This window comes from Schistocerca serialis, chromosome 5 (assembly GCF_023864345.2).
Source record: "Schistocerca serialis cubense isolate TAMUIC-IGC-003099 chromosome 5, iqSchSeri2.2, whole genome shotgun sequence".
NCBI classification, from domain to species: domain Eukaryota; kingdom Metazoa; phylum Arthropoda; class Insecta; order Orthoptera; family Acrididae; genus Schistocerca; species Schistocerca serialis.
In genome coordinates, this window is record NC_064642.1 from 94708463 (window position 1) to 94730544 (window position 22082).

At 43.2% G+C, this 22082-nt stretch overlaps 1 protein-coding gene across 3 annotated transcripts in view; it reads left to right on the plus strand.

Moving 5' to 3' along the window:
* LOC126482361 (proline-rich protein HaeIII subfamily 1-like) overlaps window positions 1-22082 on the plus strand; it is a 293138-nt gene that overhangs the window by 45312 nt on the left and 225744 nt on the right. For all 3 annotated transcript variants that reach the window (XM_050106445.1, XM_050106444.1, XM_050106443.1), the window contains exons 2-3: window positions 2546-2607; window positions 19322-19372. In XM_050106445.1, coding sequence (XP_049962402.1) covers window positions 2546-2607; window positions 19322-19372 — 113 coding nt within the window. The remainder of the gene's footprint in view (window positions 1-2545; window positions 2608-19321; window positions 19373-22082) is intronic.

Genomic DNA, 22082 nt, shown 5'->3' on the forward strand with positions numbered 1-22082 from the left:
CGGTCACCCATCCAAATGCTGGCCGCGCCCGACAGAGCTTAACTTCGGTGATATGACAAGAATCGGTGTATCCACTGCAGCAAGGCCATTGCCGCCAGTGATGAAGCCATAGTAAAATATCCACAACATTCCTCATATTTCATAAATGGTTTGATATATCGAAATGAGATTTTGGTAAATGATAACATACAAAGAGGAGAGTGTTGTTCCATATGGTTCTTACACGAAACTTCGTGATCTACCCTGCCATTCCACTAACTATAGTGTTTTCAGATGAAAGAATGTAATTTTTGAGAGCCGTCGATTGCTGATCAAACGAGAAATGCTCTGGGTTTTGTACAACATAAGTGAAGACATTACACGTTTATTTTTATACCGAGGATGTGCTTTTTCATAAGCTGTTGACCTTGCTTTTTCTTCGTTCCTCAATTAATAAACGTCTGTTTCAGAATTCTCTCGAAGTTGCATCTGCACAACACTTTAGTGAGATGACATTGTATACACTCCACTGTATTACAGCAAAAGAAGTAAATTTTAACATGGCAACAAGAGAACTGTATGTTTCACTCAAAATTCCATACTCATGACGCTTCTCTGAAAGTTACAAATGGTTAACAAGCAAGGCGAAACTAAATCGTTACTTAATATTTACAAAACATGTGAGTGTAAGCTTCAGTTTAGCACAAAACTTCCCCTCCAGCAATCGGTATTTCTCCTACAGCCCTGCCTGCAACCCCCACGAGTGTTGCTCCCCCACGTCTGCCCTGCCAATTGCGCAGCTATTTGCCACGGTATTCTGCGTCCACTCTTGTCTGGAGACACTGTAGACAGCAGACGTATGTCTCGACCAGGCAAAGGCTACATATCGCGGACCCTTGTAATGTATTACTAAATATCACCTTGTGCATTTGTAAGGTAATATGGAACAAAGTACTGCCACATAAAGATTGCATTCCGTCACGTCATCGTGGGGTGGAAATAATGGGAAGGCAGTGAGTCCTCTCGTACTACACCACTGGCCATTAAAATTGCTACACCACGAAGATGACGGGCTACAGACGCGAAATTTAACCGACAGGAAGATGCTGTGATATGCAAATGATTAGCTTTTCAGAACATTCACACAAGGTTGGCGCCGGTGGCGACACCTACAGCGTTCTGACATGAGGAAGTTTCCAACCGTTTTCTCATACGCAAACAGCAGCTGACCGGCTTTGCCTGTTGAAACGTTGTTGTGATGCGTCGTGTAAGGAGGAGGAATGCGTACCATCACGTTTCCGGCTTTGAAAAAGGTCGGACTGTAGCCTATCGCGATTGCAGTTTATCGTACCGCGACATTGCTGCTCGCGTTGGTCGAGATCCAATGACTGTTAGCAGAATATGGAATCGGTGGGTTAAGTAGGGTAATATGGAACGCTGTGCTGGATCCCAACGGCCTCGTATCACTAGCAGTCGAGATGACAGGCATCTTATCCGCATGGCCTTAACGGATCGTGCAGCCACGTCTCGATCCCTGAGTCAACAGATGGGGACGTTTGCAAGACAACCATCTGCACGGACAGTTAGACGACGTTTGCAGCAGCATGGACTACAGCTCAGAGACCATGGCTGCGGTTATCCTTGACGCTGCGTCACAGACAGGAGCGCCTGCGATAGTGTACTCAACAACGAACCTGGGTGCACGAATGGCAAAACGTCATTTTTTCGGATGAATCCAGGTTCTGTTTACGGTATCATGATGGTCGCATCTGTGTTTGGCGACATCGCGGTGAACGCACATTGGAAGCGTGTATTCATAGCCATACTGGCGTATCACCCGGCGTGATGGTATGGGGTGCCATTGGTTACGCGTCTTGCTCACCTCGTGTTCGCATTGACGGCACTTTGAACAGTGGACGTTAGATTTCAGGTGTGTTACGACCCGTGGCTCTACTCTTCCTTGGATCCCTGCGAAACCTTACATTTCAGCAGGATAATGCACGACCGCATGTTGCAGGTCCTGTACGGGCCTTTCTGGACACAGAAAATGGTCGACCGCTGCCTTGGCCAACATATTCTCCAGATCTCTCACGAATTGAAAACGTCCGGTCAATGGTGGCCGAGCAACTGGCTCGTCACAATACGCCAGTCACTACTCTTGATGAAATGTGATATCGTGTTGAAGCTGCATGGGCAGCTCTATCTGTACACGCCATACAAGCTCTGTTTGACTCAATGCCCAGGCGTATCAAGGCTGTTATTACGACCAGAGGTGGTTGTTCTGTGTACTGATTTCTCAGGACCTAGGCACCCAAATTCCGTGAAAATGTAATCCCATGTCAGTTCTAGTATAATATATTTGTCAAATGAATACCCGTTTATCATCTGCATTACTTCTTGGTGTAGCAATTTTAATGGCCAGTAATGTACACACTGCAAACATAAATGTGCCAGTACAGGACCAGAGGCCTGCAGGCGTCAACGCACTTTCCAGCTCTTCAGTTGCTGCATGCGTGGCTTGAGCTGGACAGATAGATGGTCAGTCAGCTGTTCCTGTGTGTTTCAGAGGACTGCGTGGCTGCTGACTGCCGTGTTCCTGCTGGCCGCCGTCGCCTGCGCCCTTTCGCAGTAAGTACGCCGCCGCCTCCGCTGCGCAGTGCCTACAGTTATCCGGACACCTGCCGGACATACACTCTAAGCTTGCCATAGATCCATTCAGAACAACTCATTCTAAGCACGAGTTTGTCTTAGCCCTCTACATCTACAGGGCGAGTCAGCTAAGACGTACCACCCTCAATATACTCCAAGACAAGAAAAACAAAGCACCAGAATTGGACGGAAATCGGTGGATGTGATGTACATGTTTAACCAAACACGTTATTACAATATCAGAAAAAAAACTGGATGATTTATTGAAGGGAAAGAACTTCACATAACGAGCAATTCAATAACCTGTTGCTTCACCTCTTATGTTTTGCAAGCAGTTATTCGACTTTGCATTGATTGATAGAGCTATTGGATGTCATCCTGAGGATATTGTGCCAAAGTCTGTCCAATTGGCGCGTTAGATCGTCAAAATCGCGAGGTGATTGGAGGGCCCTGCCCATAATACGTCAAACGTTCTCAGTTGGGGCCTCACAAGCGGCTTGTAATCAGATTGGCTGCTTACGGAATGCTGTTTCAATTATGCGACTGGATTCGTGGTTTCCTGTCAGAGAGGCCACAGTTCGTAGTAGCTGACGGGAAGTCACCGAGTGCAACGTAAGCGATTTTTGGCGTTCCCCAAGGTAGTAGAACACTCTGCTGTTCTTTATCTATATAAACGATTTAGGAGACAATCTGAGCAGACGTCTTGGGGTTTTTGGCGATAATGCTGTCGTTTATCGTCTAGTAAAATCATTAGAAGATCAAAACAAATTTCAAAACGATTTAGAAAACATACCTTTATGGTGCGAAAATTGGCAGTTGACCCTAAACAACGAAAAGTGTGAGGTTCAAAATGGTTCAAATTGATCTGAGCACTACGGGATTTAACTTCTGAGGTCATCAGTCCCCTAGAACTTAGAACTACTTAAACCTAACTAACCTAAGGACATCACACACATCCATGCCCGAGGCAGGATTCGAACCTGCGACCGTAGCGGTTGCGCGGTTGTAAAGTGTGAGGTCATCCGCATTAGTGCTAAAAGGAATCCGTTAAACTTCGGTTACCCGATAAATCAATCAGATCTGAAGGTTGTAAATTGAACTAAATACCTAGGAATTACAATTACGAACAACGTAAATTGGAAAGAACACACAGAAAATATTTCGAGAAAGCGAGCCAAATACTGTATTTCGTTGGCAGAACATTTAGCAGTTACAACAGATATACTAAAGGGACTGCTTACACTACGCTTGTCCGTCCTATTTTGGAGTACAGCTGTGTGGTGTTGGATACGTACCAGATAAAATTAACGGCGTACATCAAGAAATTTCAAAAAAAGGCAGCATGTTTTGTATTACCGAGAAACATGGGAGATAATATCACGGACATGTTATAGGATTTGATGTGGACGTCATTTGAACAAATGCTTGCAATTGGTTCTTCTTACGAAATTTCAAACAACAACTTTCTTCTCCAAATACGAAAATAGTTTGTTGAACCGACCTACAAGGGAAGAAACGATCCTCATAATAAAAGTAAGGGAGCTCAGGATTCACACGGAAAGATACAGGTGATCCTTTTTTCCACGCGCTGTTCAGGAGTGGAATAACAGAGAATTATTGTGAAGGTAGTTCAATGAACCCTCTGCCAGCACTTACGTGTGATTTGCAGAGAAGCCGTGATTTGAAGAGTAGCCATGCACATGTAGATGTTGGTCTGGCCACCTTTATGGCCAAGATACGGCAAGCTCGAAGATAAGCAGCAGAAGCCCTTGCCGTGTGCGGGCGGGCATTATTTTGCTGGAAGTCCAGGGTGGCTTGCCATGTAGGGCAACAAAACAGGGCACAGAATATCGTCGACGTACCGCTGTTCCGTAGGTGTACCGCGGTCACTAGGGCGTGGTTGTAAGCGGGTCTCATCACTGAAGACTATTCTACGTCGTTTAATGAGATTCAAGGCCAAAGAAGTGTCTGGAGACTCCTGGACAGCTATGGGATACTAACCTCATTGTCGCCTGTCATACAGCCCAACAAGCGTGAATGATCGCCCGGAGTGCTATTTCTTTCCGTAGTAAGACCTCCTTGGTTGCCATACGCGGCACTGTTACAGCCTAGGGTAGGTCGACGATATTCTAGAGCCCGTTTTGTTGCCCTTCTTGACAAGCCATCCTGGGCTTACATTTCAGCAAGATAATGTCTGCCCGCAGGCGGCGAGAGTTTCTAGTGCTTGTCAAATCCTACCTTGGCCAGCAAGGTCGCCGGGTCTCTTCCCAATTGAGAACGTATGGAGCCTTTTTGACGAGGCCTACCAAGCAGCTCGGAATTTTGAGGACGTAAGGCGCCAGCTGGACAGAATCCGTCACGAGGATATCCAATGTCTGTGTCATTAAATGCCAAGTGGAATAATTGCTTGTATAAGGGTCAGAGGTGGACCAATACGTCATTGATTTGCCCAGTTTGTGAAGCTCTTTCTCTTTTTCTGAAATTGTAATCCTTTGTTTGTCTGTACACGTACACCGCATCTACAGTTTCAGTCCAGTTCTGATGATATCTTCGTGGTGCATCGTTTTTGTTCTTAGAATGTACGTCCAGAAAGAGTAAATATATAGAAATGTGATTTTCGCTAACACGTAGTGAAAAAATTGACAAATTTTACAGGAAAAGTGTATAGCTCCATTTTGAAAAGTAAGTGTCGTTGTTCGGCAGCTACAAACAATAATAATTAATTGTGTACATCAGGAAATTCATCACATATTTCACCATAACTAAACGAAAACGGCACCTCGCTATATTTACTTGTTTTGTGTATATTTTTAGTTGCCTTTTAATGCCACAGACTATTAATGACCACAGCATTCTGAAGATCAAACCTAGTGACTAATCAACAGGGCACCAATTGTCATCCCTAGCGTCTCTATATTATTTTATTTTGCCATAATTTATTTTACGTTCATTATCTACTGAGGGTAGAAAAACTCTTTTTAGTAAAGATCGTTTCAGTGTTTACTATGCAGAACACAAATGTTTAAATGTACACTACTGGCCACTAAAATTGCCACGAAGATGACGTGCTACAGACGCGAAATTTAACCGACAGGAAGAAGATGCTGTGATATGCTGATGATTAGCTTTTCAGAGCATTCACACAAAGTTGGCGCAGGTGGCGACACCTACAACGTGCTGACATGAGGAAAGTTTCCAACCGATTTCTCATATGCAAACAGCAGTTGACCGGCGTTGCCTCACGAAACGTTGTTGTGATGCCTCGTATAAGGAGGAGAAATGCGTACCATCACATTTTCGACTGATAAAGGTCGGATTGTAGCCTATCGCGATTGCGGTTTATCGTATCGCGACATTGCTGCTCGCGTTGATCGAGATCCAATGACTGTTAGCAGAATATGGAATCGGTGGGTTCAGGAGGGTAATATGGAACGACGTGCTGGATCCCAACGGCCTCGTATCATTAGCAGTCGAGATGACAGGCATCTTATCCGCATGGCTGTAACGGATCGTGCAGCCACGTCTCGATCCCTGAGTCAACAGATGGGGACGTTTGGAAGACAACAACCATCTGCACGAACAGTTCGAGGACGTTTGCAGCAGTGTGGACTATCAGCTCGGAGACCATGGCTGCGGTTACCCTTGACGCTGCATCACAGACAGGAGCGCCTGCGATGGTGTACTCAACAACGAACCTGGGTGCACGAATGGCAAAACGTCATTTTTTCGGATGAATCCAGGTTCTGTTTACAGCATCATGATGGTCGTATCCGTGTTTGGCGACATCGCGGTGAACGCACATTGGAAGCGTGTATTCGTTATCGCCATACTGGCGTATCACCCGGCATGATGGTATGGGGTGCCATTGGTTACACGTCTCGGTCACCCCTTGTTCGCATTGACGGCACTTTGAACAGTGGACGTTACATTTCAGATGTGTTACGAACCGTGGCTCTACCCTTCATTCGATCCCTGCGAAACCCTACATTTCAGCAGGATAATGCACGACCGCATGTTACAGGTACTGTACGGGCCTTTCTGGATACAGAAAATGTTCGACTGCTGCCCTGGCCAGCACATTCTCTAGAGCTCTCACCAATTGAAAACGTCTGGTCACTGGTGGCTGAGCAACTGGCTCGTCACAATATGCCAGTCACTACTCTTGATGAACTGTGGTATCGTGTTGAAGCTGCATGGGCAGCTGTACCTGTACACGCCATCCAAGCTCTGTTTGACTCAATGCCCAGGCGTATGAAGGCCGTTATTACGGCCAGAGGTGGTTGCTCTGGGTACTGATTTCTCAGGATCTGTGCACCCAAACTGCGTGAAAATGTAATCACATGTCAGTTGTAGTATAATATATTTGTCCAATGAATACCCGTTTATCATCTGCATTTCTTCTTGGTGTAACAATTTTAATGGCCAGTAGTGTAAATATGGGGGGCGTTCAATAATTAATACAACACATTTTTTTTCTCGTTAGGTTGGTTTTATTCAAGATTCCAATACATCATGTTATTCCCCATTCTTTTGGCTACAAAATCATATTTTCAACATAATGTACGTTCAATGGAAGGGTCTTACGCCACCTCATTGGGAGGACCTGTATGCCCGAATGACTCTACTGGTCGACGTTGGAGCCAAAGTCCTGCTGCATCAGTAGCCTCCCCATCTTCCACGTAATGTATCTGGTGGGGTGTATCCCTCATCGGGCCAAACAGATGGAGTTCCAGGCTGTAGTATGAATGAGAAAGAGAAGTCGTGTGGTTTTGTGACGTGTGGTTTTATCACGATCAGCCTCGTAACGCCCAAGCAGTTCCCACAGATGGTCCTTCGCTGCTCTCTATGGTCTTCTGTTAGGCGCGAGGATGCCAGCGGGCACACACCTATAAGTATTCTAAATGGTTGACGAGTGTGTCAGACTACCAACACAGACGTCCAGTTGTATAGCGAGATGTTTGATTGTGATCTGTCGATCACCTAGAATGAAAGTGTCGGCACGTTCCAACATTGTAGGAGTCACAGGTTTGTGTGGTCGGCCGGCACGCAGGAGATTGAACAGATTTGCTCGACGTTGTTGCGCTGATGACAGACGCCGACCCCAACGACTCACCAAGCTTTTGTTCGCTGCCTGGTCTCCGTAGAAATTCTACAAGCACCTATGAATATCTGCGATGCTCTAGCTTTTCGCCAGAAGAAACTCAATGACAGCTCTCTGCATGGATCGCACCTCCGCTACAGACGTCATTTTAAAGGCTTCGTATAGCGCAGCCACCTGTCGGATCTTTATGAAACTATAGGAGGTGAAGCGGGAATATTCCACGATGTCCCACAACTATTCAGCATTTCTTCAACCCAAACTAACCCAGAGAAATAAGTGTTGCATTACTTGTTCAACGTCCCTCGTGATTTAGGAGCGTAATAATGGTGTGTTTGCATCAAACATTATATAGTTATATAAGAGATCTAAGTGGTATCTCTGTGTTACTCTTATACATCATGTAACTAAGTGTGACATAAATATTCAACCAAGATGTGGCATTTGAATGAAAAATATGTTACTGCATGAATTTTCTATGCATCAGTAATTATAGTGACTAAGGAATGACAACAGTACAAGACAGTGAAGTTATAGTACACATCTAATATTTGCCAATAACAAAATCATTGTTTCTGTTACCTTCAGTATTAATGGGAAAACTATTCAAAACTCTCTTTCTCATTTAAAACACAGTCTGCAATGGTAACTAAATGAAGTTTTCTCCAGTTTGTGTAGTCTGAATTCCGTCAAACAACATATTAGAACAATAAAAGGAGCCACTTCTTCAATAAAGTAATGCGTAAAAGAAAACTAATCCTGAGATACCTACAGCCCTAGTTTCATATGTCAGTGAAGTGATAGTATAATTCTGGTAGATATTTCCTGTTTTTCATAATAACATAAGGAACTTTGTGTTGATTAACACTGTCAACGGTCTTGCCTCTTAATTCAGTTTTATCCACTTTAGTGTCCTCAACAGTTAGTCTCTTACCAATTGAAAATTTGTTAACCTGCAATTAGTAGATTCGGTCTTCTCTCTACTGCTTTGACAGTCAATGTTACTAGTATAATTAACTCATCCGTGTTGTCGGAAACATTAGTCAAAATCTTCCATTAGGTCAGTAGCATATTAATTACATCATAGACTTAACACAAAATCATGTATTTAATCACCATAGCGCTTGCAACTAGAAGCTACAATGTATCCCATGCAAACAATAGTACGACAGCACACTATGCGGATAGCTACCAAATAACCACATTTCCATATTTGTGTACTTAATCTTGTTTAATAAGATAAGCGTCAATTTCCATTTATACATACAAAACCATAAACAACAACATTTCATAACTTTAGGTAGTATTGGCCTGTGGTATTATGGTAAGTGCTTCCGTCATGTAGTTGACTGTTTCATAGCCGAACAGAGACGCCTCCTCTGCTAGAAAGCTTTTCCATTTCATTTTGAAAATTCTAGAAAATATAAGGCAGGACGGTATCTCCCCAATTCCGGTGGTCTAATTTTCTTCCTCTTTCATTACGTGCAGGTAACAGGTTATTCATTATAAAGACTCGCAGGTGGTTGTTATATTCTGTGTCACTACAAAAGACTTTCGGTGTCATTTTTACAGATAAAGAAGTTATATATTTATTTAATACAATTTTTAACCCTAGATTAATTGAAAATTCTAGTTTTGCACAAAATATTAATTGTTTGTGGAATAACTGGCTTGATTTCTTATTACTCGCGAAAATGTTAGCTTTGAATACCGCTATCTAAAGTGCACCAAAACAAATCGGACTTAGTCAAATTAAATAGCAAGCAGGTCCTGAATAATTACTACAATCCGTGTCTCTCTCAATGACATAGCTGTAATGGGGGCTACACAGACATAGCCCAAGCCGGTTATTCAAGTTGATACAACACAACTCATCCATATTCTTACTTGGGAACCTGTCAATAACATATCAAAGAGATTAATGGTAATAAATAATAAGAATTGAGTCAATATTTGAACGAAAATAAATAATTATTCTCATTTATATGAGCTTACAATGATACATACATCTTAATAGATCGGAGTTGCGACCTACCAAAGCTACGGTTCGACAGTTTTGGTGCAGTACATAAATGACATAGTAAATGGTGGATTTACCCAACAGTATTGGTAGCTTTAGTAGGAAAAGAAACGTTAATGAATGTGTAAGCTAGATACCGGGAACCGAAGACTTCTTTTCGTTTTTTGTTTGTTTAGTTATTTGTTTGGAATATAATTAGAATTGCACATCATTCAGTGTTAGTCCGTTGTATATGTTATATCCCTGCAGAATATAAATTGCTTTTTATAAGTAATAGGAATTAGCTGATCGCGTAACGTCTGCGCTTTTATCGAACCAAATCAATTGCTTTTGATGCAAGCACACTTTACAGGCATACACATAAAAATATATATAATTATTGTTGTTATTTAGTACTGAATAGAACGTGCTTCATCATAATCAAAGGCAAGAGTTTCCCATTATTATTTATAAATGCAGAAGCTATGAATAACATAAATATATTTTATATAAGTTCGACGAACTGCTGAAGTAAAGTTTGATATATTTGTGTTTGTGTTTTTTTATTTTATTCTTTTTTGTGGAAGTTATATTTTCTAGCTTTATATGGTTAATCCGTACTGTTTTATTTGACTTTACTAAAACGTTCCTTTGTTTCACGTTACAAATCAACAATTTTCGAATAAAACCTCAGTTAAACATTGACGGTTTCAATTTTGCTATAAATAATGTACATTTTTACGTAACAGACAGGAGGATAACTATGTACAACAAAAAATTGTCCGTAGGTTACACGGCCCTTTGTATATCTTCACTGCTTTTCTAGACGATTCACAATCTCGGTTTCCAGAGGAACCTAGTAACACACGTGCCACATATCTAAAGAAAGTGGTCGCTATGAAGTAACACCTGATAGGCATGCTACACACCTAATATACAGGTAATGGAGGTACGACCTTAACAAAAGCTAACAGGAAAACAATCGCAGTCTACACTTAATTGTGATAGTCTCCGGTAGCGTACGATAGTTTTACAACTCTATAACAACCAAAGCCACAAAGAGAAAAGATGATGAAGGAAGTAACAAAAGAAGAATGTCGGACAAATGACAAAGATTCCTTCACAAAGATCTTTTAATTTCGACCTATTCTTCTAAATTTTAAAACGCTTTGGATTCATGTTTTACTTATAAGACTATTTCCTTTATCCTCAGTGTTGCAGTGCACAATTAGATCATTGCACGTAGAAAATGATGAAATAGTGAAGGCAGCAGAGGATCCTGAACGAGATGGGGGCTAGTAGAAATTCTTGGTTAACAGAAGAGATATCGAATTTTACTGATGAAAGGAGAAAATGTAAAAATGCAGTAAATGAAGCAGGCGAAAAGGAGTACAATGTCTCAAAACTCAGATCGACAGGAAGCTCAAAATGGCTAAGCAGGGATGACTAGAGGACAAATGTAGGGATGTAAAGGCGTATATCACTAGGGGTAAGATAGATGCTTCCTACAAGAAAATTAAAGAGACCTTTGGAGAAAAGAGACCTACCTGCATGAATATCAAGAGCTCAGATGGAAAACCAGTCCTAAGCAAAGAAGGGAAAGCAGAAAAATGGTTCAATGGCTCTGAGCACTATGGGACTTAAATTCTAAGGTCATCAGTCCCCTAGAACTTAGAACTATTTAAACCTAACTAACCTAAGGACATCACACACATCCATGCCCGAGGCAGGATTCGAACCTGCGACCGTAGCAGTCGCGCGGTTCCGGACTGAGCGCCTAGAACCGCTCGGCCACCACGGCCGGCGGAAAGCAGAAAGTTGGAAGGAGCTTAAAGAGGGCCTATACAAGGTCGGTGTACTTGAGGGCAATATTATGGAAACGGAAGACGACGTAGATGAAGATGAAATGGGAGATATGATACTACGTGAAGAATTTGACAGAGCACTCAGACTTAAATCGAAACAAGGCCCCCGGAGTAGACAACATTCCATTACAACTACTGATAGCTTTTGGAGAGCGAGGTATGACAAAAGATGATGAGCAAGATGTATGAGACAGGCGAAATACCGCCAGACTTCAAGAAGAACATAGTAATTCCAATCCGAAAGGAAGCAGGTGCTGGCAGGAGTGAAAATTAGAGAACTATCAGTTTAATAAGTCACGGCTGCAAAATACCAACGCGAATGCTTTACAGACGGATGAAAAAATGGGATTAGCCGACCTCGGGGAAGATCAGTTTGGATTCCGTAGAAAAGTTGGAACTCGCTAGGAAATACTGACTCTGTGACATATCTTAGAAGGTAGATTAAGGAAAGGGAAACCTACGTTTCTAGCATTTGTAGACTTAGAGAAAGCGTTTGACAATGTTGACTGGAATACTCTCTTTCAAATTCTGAAGGTGACATGGGTAAAATAAGGGAGCGAAAGGCTGTTTAGAGTTTGTACAGAAACCAGATGGCAGCAGTAAGAGTCGAGGGGCATGAGAGGGAAGCAGTGGTTAAGAAGGGAGAGAGACAGGTTTGTAGCCTATCCCCGATGTCATTCAATCTGTATATTGAGGAAACAGTAAAGGAAAGAAAAAAAATGGAGTAGGAATTAAAATTCACGGAGAAGAAATAAAACCTTTGAGGTTTTGTAATTCTGTCAGAGACAGCAAAGGACCTGGAAGATCAGTTGAACGGAATGGGCAGAGTCTTGAAAGGAGGATATAAGACGAAAATCAACAAAAGCAAAACGAGGGCAATAGAATGTGGTCAAATTAAATCAGGTGATGCTGAGGGAATTACACTCCTGGAAATGGAAAAAAGAACACATTGACACCGGTGTGTCAGACCCACCATACTTGCACCGGACACTGCGAGAGGGCTGTACAAGCAGTGATCACACGCACGGCACAGCGGACACACCAGGAACCGCGGTGTTGGCCGTCGAATGGCGCTAGCTGCGCAGCATTTGTGCACCGCCGCCGTCAGTGTCAGCCAGTTTGCCGTGGCATACGGAGTTCCATCGCAGTCTTTAACACTGGTAGCATGCCGCGACAGCGTGGACGTGAACCGTATGTGCAGTTGACGGACTTTGAGCGAGGGCGTATAGTGGGCATGCGGGAGGCCGGGTGGACGTACCGCCGAATTGCTCAACACGTGGGGCGTGAGGTCTCCACAGTACATCGATGTTGTCGCCAGTGGTCGGCGGAAGGTGCACGTGCCCGTCGACCTGGGACCGGACCGCAGCGACGCACGGATGCACGCCAAGACCGTAGGATCCTACGCAGTGCCGTAGGGAACCGCACCGCCACTTCCCAGCAAATTAGGGACACTGTTGCTCCTGGGGTATCGGCGAGGACCATTCGCAGCCGTCTCCATGAAGCTGGGCTACGGTCCCGCACACCGTTAGGCCGTCTTCCGCTCACGCCCCAACATCGTGCAGCCCGCCTCCAGTGGTGTCGCGACAGGCGTGAATGGAGGGACGAATGGAGACGTGTCGTCTTCAGCGATGAGAGTCGCTTCTGCCTTGGTGCCAATGATGGTCGTATGCGTGTTTGGCGCCGTGCATGTGAGCGCCACAATCAGGACTGCATACGACCGAGGCACACAGGGCCAACACCCGGCATCATGGTGTGGGGAGCGATCTCCTACACTGGCCGTACACCACTGGTGATCGTCGAGGGGACACTGAATAGTGCACGGTACATCCAAACCGTCATCGAACCCATCGTTCTACCATTCCTAGACCGGCAAGGGAACTTGCTGTTCCAACAGGACAATGCACGTCCGCATGTATCCCGTGCCACCCAACGTGTTCTAGAAGGTGTAAGTCAACTACCCTGGCCAGCAAGATCTCCGGATCTGTCCCCCATTGAGCATGTTTGGGACTGGATGAAGCGTCGTCTCACGCGGTCTGCACGTCCAGCACGAAAGCTGGTCCAACTGAGGCGCCAGGTGGAAATGGAATGGCAAGCCGTTCCACAGGACTACATCCAGCATCTCTACGATTCTCCATGGGAGAAGAGCAGCCTGCATTGCTGCGAAAGGTGGATATACACTGTACTAGTGCCGACATTGTGCATGCTCTGTTGCCTGTGTCTATGTGCCTGTGGTTCTGTCAGTGTGATCATGTGATGTATCTGACCCCAGGAATGTGTCAATAAAGTTTCCCCTTCCTGGGACAATGAATTCACGGTGTTCTTATTTCAATTTCCAGGAGTGTAGATTAGGAAATGAGACACTTAAAGTAGTAGATGAGTTTTGCTGTTTGGGGAGTAAAATGACTGATGATGGACGAAATAGAGAAGATATAAAATGTAGACTGGCTATCGCAAGAAAAGCGTTTCTGAAGAAGAGAAATGTTTTAACATCGAATATAGATTTAAGTGTCAGGAAGTCTTTATGTGGAGTGTAACCATGTATGGAAGTGAAACATGGATGATAAATAGTTTAGACAAGAAGAGAATAGAAGCTTTCGATGTTCGGTGCTTCAGAAGAACTCTGAAGATTAGATGGGTAGATCACGTAACTAACAAGGAGGTACTGAATAGAATTGGGGAGAAGAGGAATTTGTGGCACAACTTGACTAGAATAAGGGAGCGGTTGGTAGGACACAGCCTGAGGCATCAAGGGATCACCAATTTAGTGTTGGAGGGAAGCGTGGAGGGTAAAAATCGTAAAGGGAGACCAAGAGATGAATACACTAAGCAGATTCAGAAGGATGTAGGCTGCAGTAGTTACTCAGAGATGAAGAAGCTTGCACAGGATAGAGTAGCATGGAGAGCTGCATCAAACCACTCTCTCGACTGAAGACCACAACAACTACAATGTAGAAAAAAATAATTTTGCTGGCAAGAAAAAAAAGAAGAAAAAATACTAGTACGTTGCTATAAATTCTACATACCCGCTTCCGTTCAGCCCAGTTTCTTATTTAATTAAGTTATTGTGGAGCAACACTACTGTTGAACGTGCTGGCAACGTTTCCTTTGGCTGGAAGGAACTAGGCCCCTATAACAGGCACTATTTCAAACACCCCACCGTACCCTTTGGAGTAGAGAATGTCCTTATCTGAGCTTTGTCTCTTACGCTAGATGTACAATGCACATCAAATGCATGCATCCTATCGAAGGCAATGACGGCTTCTAAGTTGTGTTGGCGTCATTATGGATTGTTGTTCTTTACTCATGTCAAAAGCACACCATACATCAGTATGTATAAACAGGGTGGAGAGAAACAAAGTGATAAGTTCAGAGCATGGTAGGGAACGTCGAATCCTGCAAATGTTTTCCACATTACTATAGGTAAAGAGCTACGGCCACAAAACGATAGCCAGTCAGCGACGAGTGCCCTGAAGTATGTACAGTTAAATGAACTCGACGCAGCTAATAACTGCTAAGAAGCGCAGCTAGTTATTAAGTAAGTGAAGATAATAGTTTCAGCTTAACAGTCAAAACGAAGAAAAACTTTAAAAGCTTTATTCATGACTAGATGAGAACTAGTTATTAAGTAATTGAAGATAATAGTTTCAGCTTAACAGTCAAAACGAAGAAAAACTTTAAAAGCTTTATTCATGACTAGATGAGAATGTTCTGCGATGTTTCCTGCGAAAATCAACTACTCTGGAAGTTACAATATGTTATAATTTCTTAAAATATTAAACTGTACTTGAAAACATCACTGCAGTAAAATAACCGATATATGATATTGCAAACTGTAGTGTTGTTAATAATGAAACCTAAAGGCCACATTTTTTAATGTTTGCCAATGTACGCATCAATGAACTTTTGTTCTAACAAGTACAACGGATCAGTCAGTGACCAAAGACAACGGTGAAACAGAAAACAACAATTAAATTTTAAACACTTCTTTTTTCTCAAATCACATTGCTTGCAGCAAATGTTCAAAATTCCTTCGTCCAAAATCGCTACAAAGTTGACATCCTTTCGAAAGTTCCTGAAATGATACGAATGATTGTAGTGGCGTAAAATACCTTCACTTGTTGCTGGTTGACCGTCGTTTCATGCTCATAACGCCACCACGGTTGATTTCCAACCTATGGTAATATGGAAAATTTTGCCCGATTCGACGGCTCCTACACTGATATTACTGCGTCGACAAGAAGGCCTCGAACTTACATCACATATTGTGCTCAAACTGCCCGTTTCAGAGCCAAAAAACCCTTTCAGGATAGAAAGAACCATCTCGGACAGAATGTGATGCCGTATGTCATAAGCGAATGAAAAAATGCAAAGTAGGCTCATTTTCATGTTGGATTATCACTTACTGCAGGTACTGCTCTATTGGTAAATATAGCAATATTCAGTTTTTGAACAACTCCTTGAACATGATCTTTCCATGACAGCTTGCATTTACCCTAACAAATAGGAATATGGATTGTTCAGGCTTACTCATCGTGCGCCTTTTCTCTGTAATAAAAAAATGGCAGTTTTAATTGAATTGTGTGTCAGGAATTAAAAACTGAGTCTTACTCTGATTTAGCAAAGGTTTTTTCCCATCTAGCCATGAAATTGCTTTGAACTGCAGTGTTTGCATAACTGCCTGTGTTTTACTCAACGTCCTTCACTACTATGCTAATGTCATCAGAAAATAGAAATACTTTATCTCTTTCCCTGTCCATCTTCTCCCCCCCCCCCCCCCCACAATCTCTCTGTCCATCTCCACCTATCCCCTCTCTCTTTCCATCTCCACCTCACCCCCTGTGCATCTCTTCCTCCCCCTCTACTGACAATCTCTCTCTCTCCTCTCTCTCTGTTCACACCACTCTCCCCCTTTCTCTGTCCATCTACGCCTCACCCCCTTCTCTCGCCATCTCCTCTTCACTTTCCTCACTGATTCTCTCCTCGTTTCTCCCATCTCCTCCTCCCCAGCCCTCTGTCCATCTCCTCATCTCCCCTCTGTTCATCTACTCCTCCCCCTCTCTCTCTATCCCTCACCGCCTTCCCCCTCTCTCTGTCCATTCCTTCATGCCCCCTCTGTCCATCCTGTCCTGCCCCCTCACTCCGTATACATCTCTTCCTGCCCCCTACCTCTGTCCTTCCTCTGCTTTTACCTAACTCAATTCTCCCAGAGCTGTGTCCATGCACACATGTTGCCCTTGCAAAACAGGCCAATAAAGGAGGTCAATACCACCTTGACAACACGCCTTTCATGCAGAGTACCCTGTAAGTCAGGGGTTTCAAAACCATTGTTTTGCCCCTGACTTATAGTCTGCCATGCAAAGCAGACTGATAAAGCATGCTGATGTTACTACAACACGGTACACCTGTCATGCAGAGCAGCTTACATGTTAGAGACTGGCAAACCATTTCTTGCACCTAATGTATAGGGTGCCCTGAAAAACAGGTTAATTAGGTAAGCCGACACTAATCACATGCTATATGCCAGTCATACGGGGAAGCCGACACAGTAGGTGCTGAAAAATATATGTTTATGCTCTTATCTCTGCTCATATTGGAGCTAAGAGGTTACAAACCTTGTGGTTCACTGTTTCTGTGCCAAATTTGGCTGAAATTGATCCAGGGTTTGGGAGGAGATCCTGGACATAGATGCAAACATACATTTTCCAGTACTGACCCTTGAGGCACTTCCCACATAACCATGCCCCTATCAGCTGCCACCTCATAGCCATTCTTATTACTGAGTAAATAATCTTTTTCTATCTGCTTTCCCAATGACATTTTTAAGCACTTCCCAATACTATTGATGATACAATTTTTCTCCTGTCAGTGTACAGTTGAATCACATTAGATGTTATTTCATGAATGGTTAGAGATATCGAAACGAGGTTTTCTGTGAATGGTTGATGACAGAGGGGTATATAATTCTGTAACATGCTTAAATTCATGACTCTTGTATCAAACAAGACGCTAAACCAAGGAATTTATTTCTTAATAGAGCGTTTAGGAAGAAGAGTATGCTGAGATAACGCTTATTAATGTTGGTATTCAGATTTTTCACAAATTAATTTCATAATAGTTGAGCCAAAAGGCTGCCGCCATCCGTTATTGCGGTATGAACACCACCAAATGGGCCACTCATATCACACTCGACCGCTATATGCAGCAAGAAGTTTGAAGGTGTTTCCGCCACAATAGCGGATTTCGGACTCTTTATTTCTTTGTTTCCGTACAATTCTCAGATACTTTTGTTAAATAATTCACGGCCAACATGAACGAGCGTTGTTGTCGTCTTTCAAGAGCTTTTGAATGCCATTAAAAACTTGTACAGTTACATCAAAAATATAAATTCGCTTCACTATCTAGGTCGATATAAGTGTTTAAACATGAACATGTGACAGTATGACGTGTACCTCTGTCTTCTGCCAGCTCCCGTAAACCTCATATCGATGTCCTGAACAGTTCAAGAAATGAAAACGGTGTTAACAATACGACTGATCCTGTAAGAGAGCGATTCTTATCGACGTTTAAAAGTCTCCGAAGCGACGTAGTTGACACTGAGAAAAGTTATGTAATACATATGGAGCCGCAAATGCGGGGAAATATCCCAAAAATGGTTGACAAATGTTGAACATGGGACGTCACCAGATGATGTACCTCCCACACGTGCAACGGTTATGTTTGTCGATTCTGCTCTCGCTGGTAGGGGTGGCGCTATACATAGCTCCACTAGGCTATTCTGTTTTTGTAAATGTAAACCGATTCATGTAAAAACGAAAACTGAGTACCCTAGCTGAGCGATATGTAGCATTGCCCCCTAACGGTGAGGGTAGAATTGACAATCCCAACCGCTGTACGTGAAGTGAGGTACGTCATCTGGTAACGTCATATGTCCAACATTTGTCATCCAGTTTTGGGATATTCCCTGACTTTTTTTTTTTTTTTTTTTTATTTACAGTCAGTGAGAATCATTCTGTATACAAAAATATGGTCGTACATGAGCGTGTATATATTACAGAATAACTCTGGAATGCCTGGAGAAATCTGTAACACATTTTTACTACCTGAAAAATATATTGTATTGAATGTAACAAAAAACAATACTTGTAACCCTAGAACTCTTAGGTTAACAAAATTTGCTTGATCTAAGACTTTTTAACTAGAAAAGGGGGGGAGGGAGGCGTTGTCAGAGGTGTCAATGGATGGCACTAGGAAAAAATTTCTTGTCGAGGCTGTCAAAGGATGACACGCAGATTTCCAAAAACGTCCGATGTTATTGTCAAATCCATACTCTTTTCTGTCGCTGGGGTGACTGGTGACAGTTCTGAAGGGTAAATTTAAACGAATAGAAGAATAGAACTCTGTCGAACCCGTGGAGAGTTTTGTAGGAATTAATGAAACACATTGGAACCTTCGAGAATCGGCTAGATGTACACGGTATTATATACAAACGTGGCATTTATAAACAAAAGTCGCTTTTCAGAAGAAAAAGGGAAGAGGGGGCAGAAGAGATAAATAAGCAAGCAGACAACGCCAGTTAATCATCTCATGAAAACCTTTGTCAAAACTTCAGGTGAAAAAGCAGTAGATGCGTAATGAAAGGAATTTCTGTAGGAAGACGTGAACATAAATAATATAATAGTAGTAAAAGAAAGCTGTATAGCCGATGCTGAGGAACTGTCGCTCGTGTTACAGGGAGCGGCAAGATGGCGAGGAGAAATCACGACCCACCACCATCAGACCCAGGTAAGCAGTAGCCCTAAGGTGGAGCGTACATACTATATTGAACAAGAAGGGACTATTATTGTTGTGATGCGACTTGTCACACCCAAGTAATTTGAAATAGTAATGAATCACTGTAGTAATGGCACTGAGACCACTTTTCAAATAGTACTCGACTGGAAGGATTCTAAATGACGAAAACGACTTTGTCTACTAAGAGTAACTGGGCAAGCGTAGAATACCACGAAACAGATTATTTAAAATTTTCACACTACACAATCTATTTGTAAGTTATGATGTGGTTACTGAGTTTTCCACGACGGCAACAATGAAAATAATATTCTTGGTACTAAAACGCTAAAACAGTAACTCGAAGTTTTCAACACAATTACCACCAACCTCATAGGGACATGAGGACAGTGGTACGAGTCCCAGAAATTTAAGCTTCAAAACTAATTTTATGTGACCAATGAGGCGAGAATTTCATATTAATATTGTTTCCTTTTCTTGGTTTCATCAAGGAACTAGCTTGGAAATGCCTAATAGTTTGATGAGGAACAATCTCTACAGATTTCACATTATGTAAATTATCTCTAACAGCTTTACCGTTTATAATGCTGGAGTTAGTATCCTGCCTCACTCTAACCTGCTGAATATATTTTCTACAATGCAAGTTGTCTGTAAACGTATTTGTAATAGTCTACGCCTTTTCCTGTAGTCTCTTAGTTTCATCAGAAGTACCGTTCGTATAAAGGGTGTGTGAATTTCTGTTCTAACCATAGGTCTTTCTCGTCTTCTCGCTCTATAGGTTAATCTGCTGTAAGACAGATGGGCAGACATAGCTTCAAAATTCAAATACACCTGGCACTATTGTTGCATTGCTTAAACGTAATTTATCTAGAAAGAAAAAGCAGTGAGCCACTATAATGACTGCTGTGCTTACAGCCTTCATTGGAGCCGCGAGGTATGCTCCCCCATTGTCCAATCCCAGGTCTCCTATTACTTTACTTAAGGATCTGCGAGTGCGTGAGGTGGGGGAGTGGGGGTGGACGCTCGAACCACCCTGTGGCCTATATGATAGTGGCTAACACTTGACGGATAAGTAGATCATACCTAATTTTGTTGGATAAGAGAACATAAACTCACCGCTCAAAATACACAATCCAGTCACAACTACGTGACAACCGCTTATGTTCGGCGTCAACCGTTCAATAACCACACACAGACGGCATGTGGCAGTACTAGCAGTGGACGGTATACAAAACGTGTTTGGGAATAACGTGACACACAGTCTAGTCGTTGTAATACAGAAATGGAGCGATTTACCTGACTACCATGAGGGCATGATCGTTGGCTTTCGGGCCAAGGATGGGAGCATTTCCGAAACGGCTAAGTCTGTAAACTGTTCATATGCCGCCTTAGTTAAACTATACCATGCGTACCCAAATGGAGCCGAGAGAACGGTGATGCACCACAGTTCACTGCTGCGGAGATTTGTATGGGCGAATAGACGTGCAACTGTTTATCAACTAACCGCCCAGAAGATCCATGGGGGCTACCAGCAAGGTCTCCTCATCGATCGGTCGGCGAATGTTGCTGCGTGTGGGCTTGCGCAGCAGGTGATTGGTTTACGCACCCATGCTGACTGTTCTTCATCAACTACGTCAATACCGCAGCTGGAAGTCCACTGAGTGCCTCTTCATATGAATCACGATCACGTTTTATGCTCCATCGGATACATGGTCGTTGGCGTGTACGGCATGAAACGCCTGAAAACAAACATCGTGCAGAAATCGTCGGAAGGGTTCAGGCCTAAAGAGGAGCTATATGGACTGGAGAATGTTTTCATGGTATTCCTTGGATGACCTCTTCGTTGTGGTAGGCACAATGGATCAACACAGTTATGCGTCCATTCTTATGGATCATCTTCACCCCTACATGCAGTTTGGTTTTCCTCAGCACGATGGCATCTACCAGCAATGTAACTGTCAGCTGGCAGCGTACGTGCATGATTCTAAGAGCACCAGAATGAGTTTACCGTATTATCCTGTTCACTAAACTCCTCGGATTTTAACCCAATCAAGAGAGACTGTGGGACCACCTCGATCAAGCTGTTCGCGCCATGGATCGTGAACCAAGAAACCCAGTGCAGCTAGCCAAGGCACAGGAGTCGGCATGCCTCCACATCCCTGTCAGTACCTTCCAGAAATTCACTGACGCTCTTCCTGCTCGTCTTGCACCTGCCCACGCTGCAAAATGTGGTTATTCAGGCTTTGGACAGGTGGTCACATTAATGTGACTGGACGGTGTATTAACACTCATGCTCATAAATTAAGGATAATTGCAGAATGTGGTGCCACACAACGTGGTACTACACAAAACTGGCGCTAATAACATAGGCACATAGGGAACACACACAACACAGATCTGTAAGTCCACGGTATTGGTGATAAGTTGAGAAAACTGTCCCGAAACACATGTGCTACAAAGCGGCACTGTTTCCTGCACATGTACCCCGACATGAATAAGGGATATGATCACCATGCACATGTACACAGGCCGCACAACGGGTTGGCATACTCTGGATCAGGTGGTCGAGCAGCTGTTGGGGTATATCGTCCCAGTCTTGCATCAGTGCCTGTCGGAGCTCCTGAAGTGTCCTAGGGGTTTGAAGACATGCAGCAATATATCGACCGAGAGCATCCCAGACGTGCTCGATGTGGTTTAGGTCTGG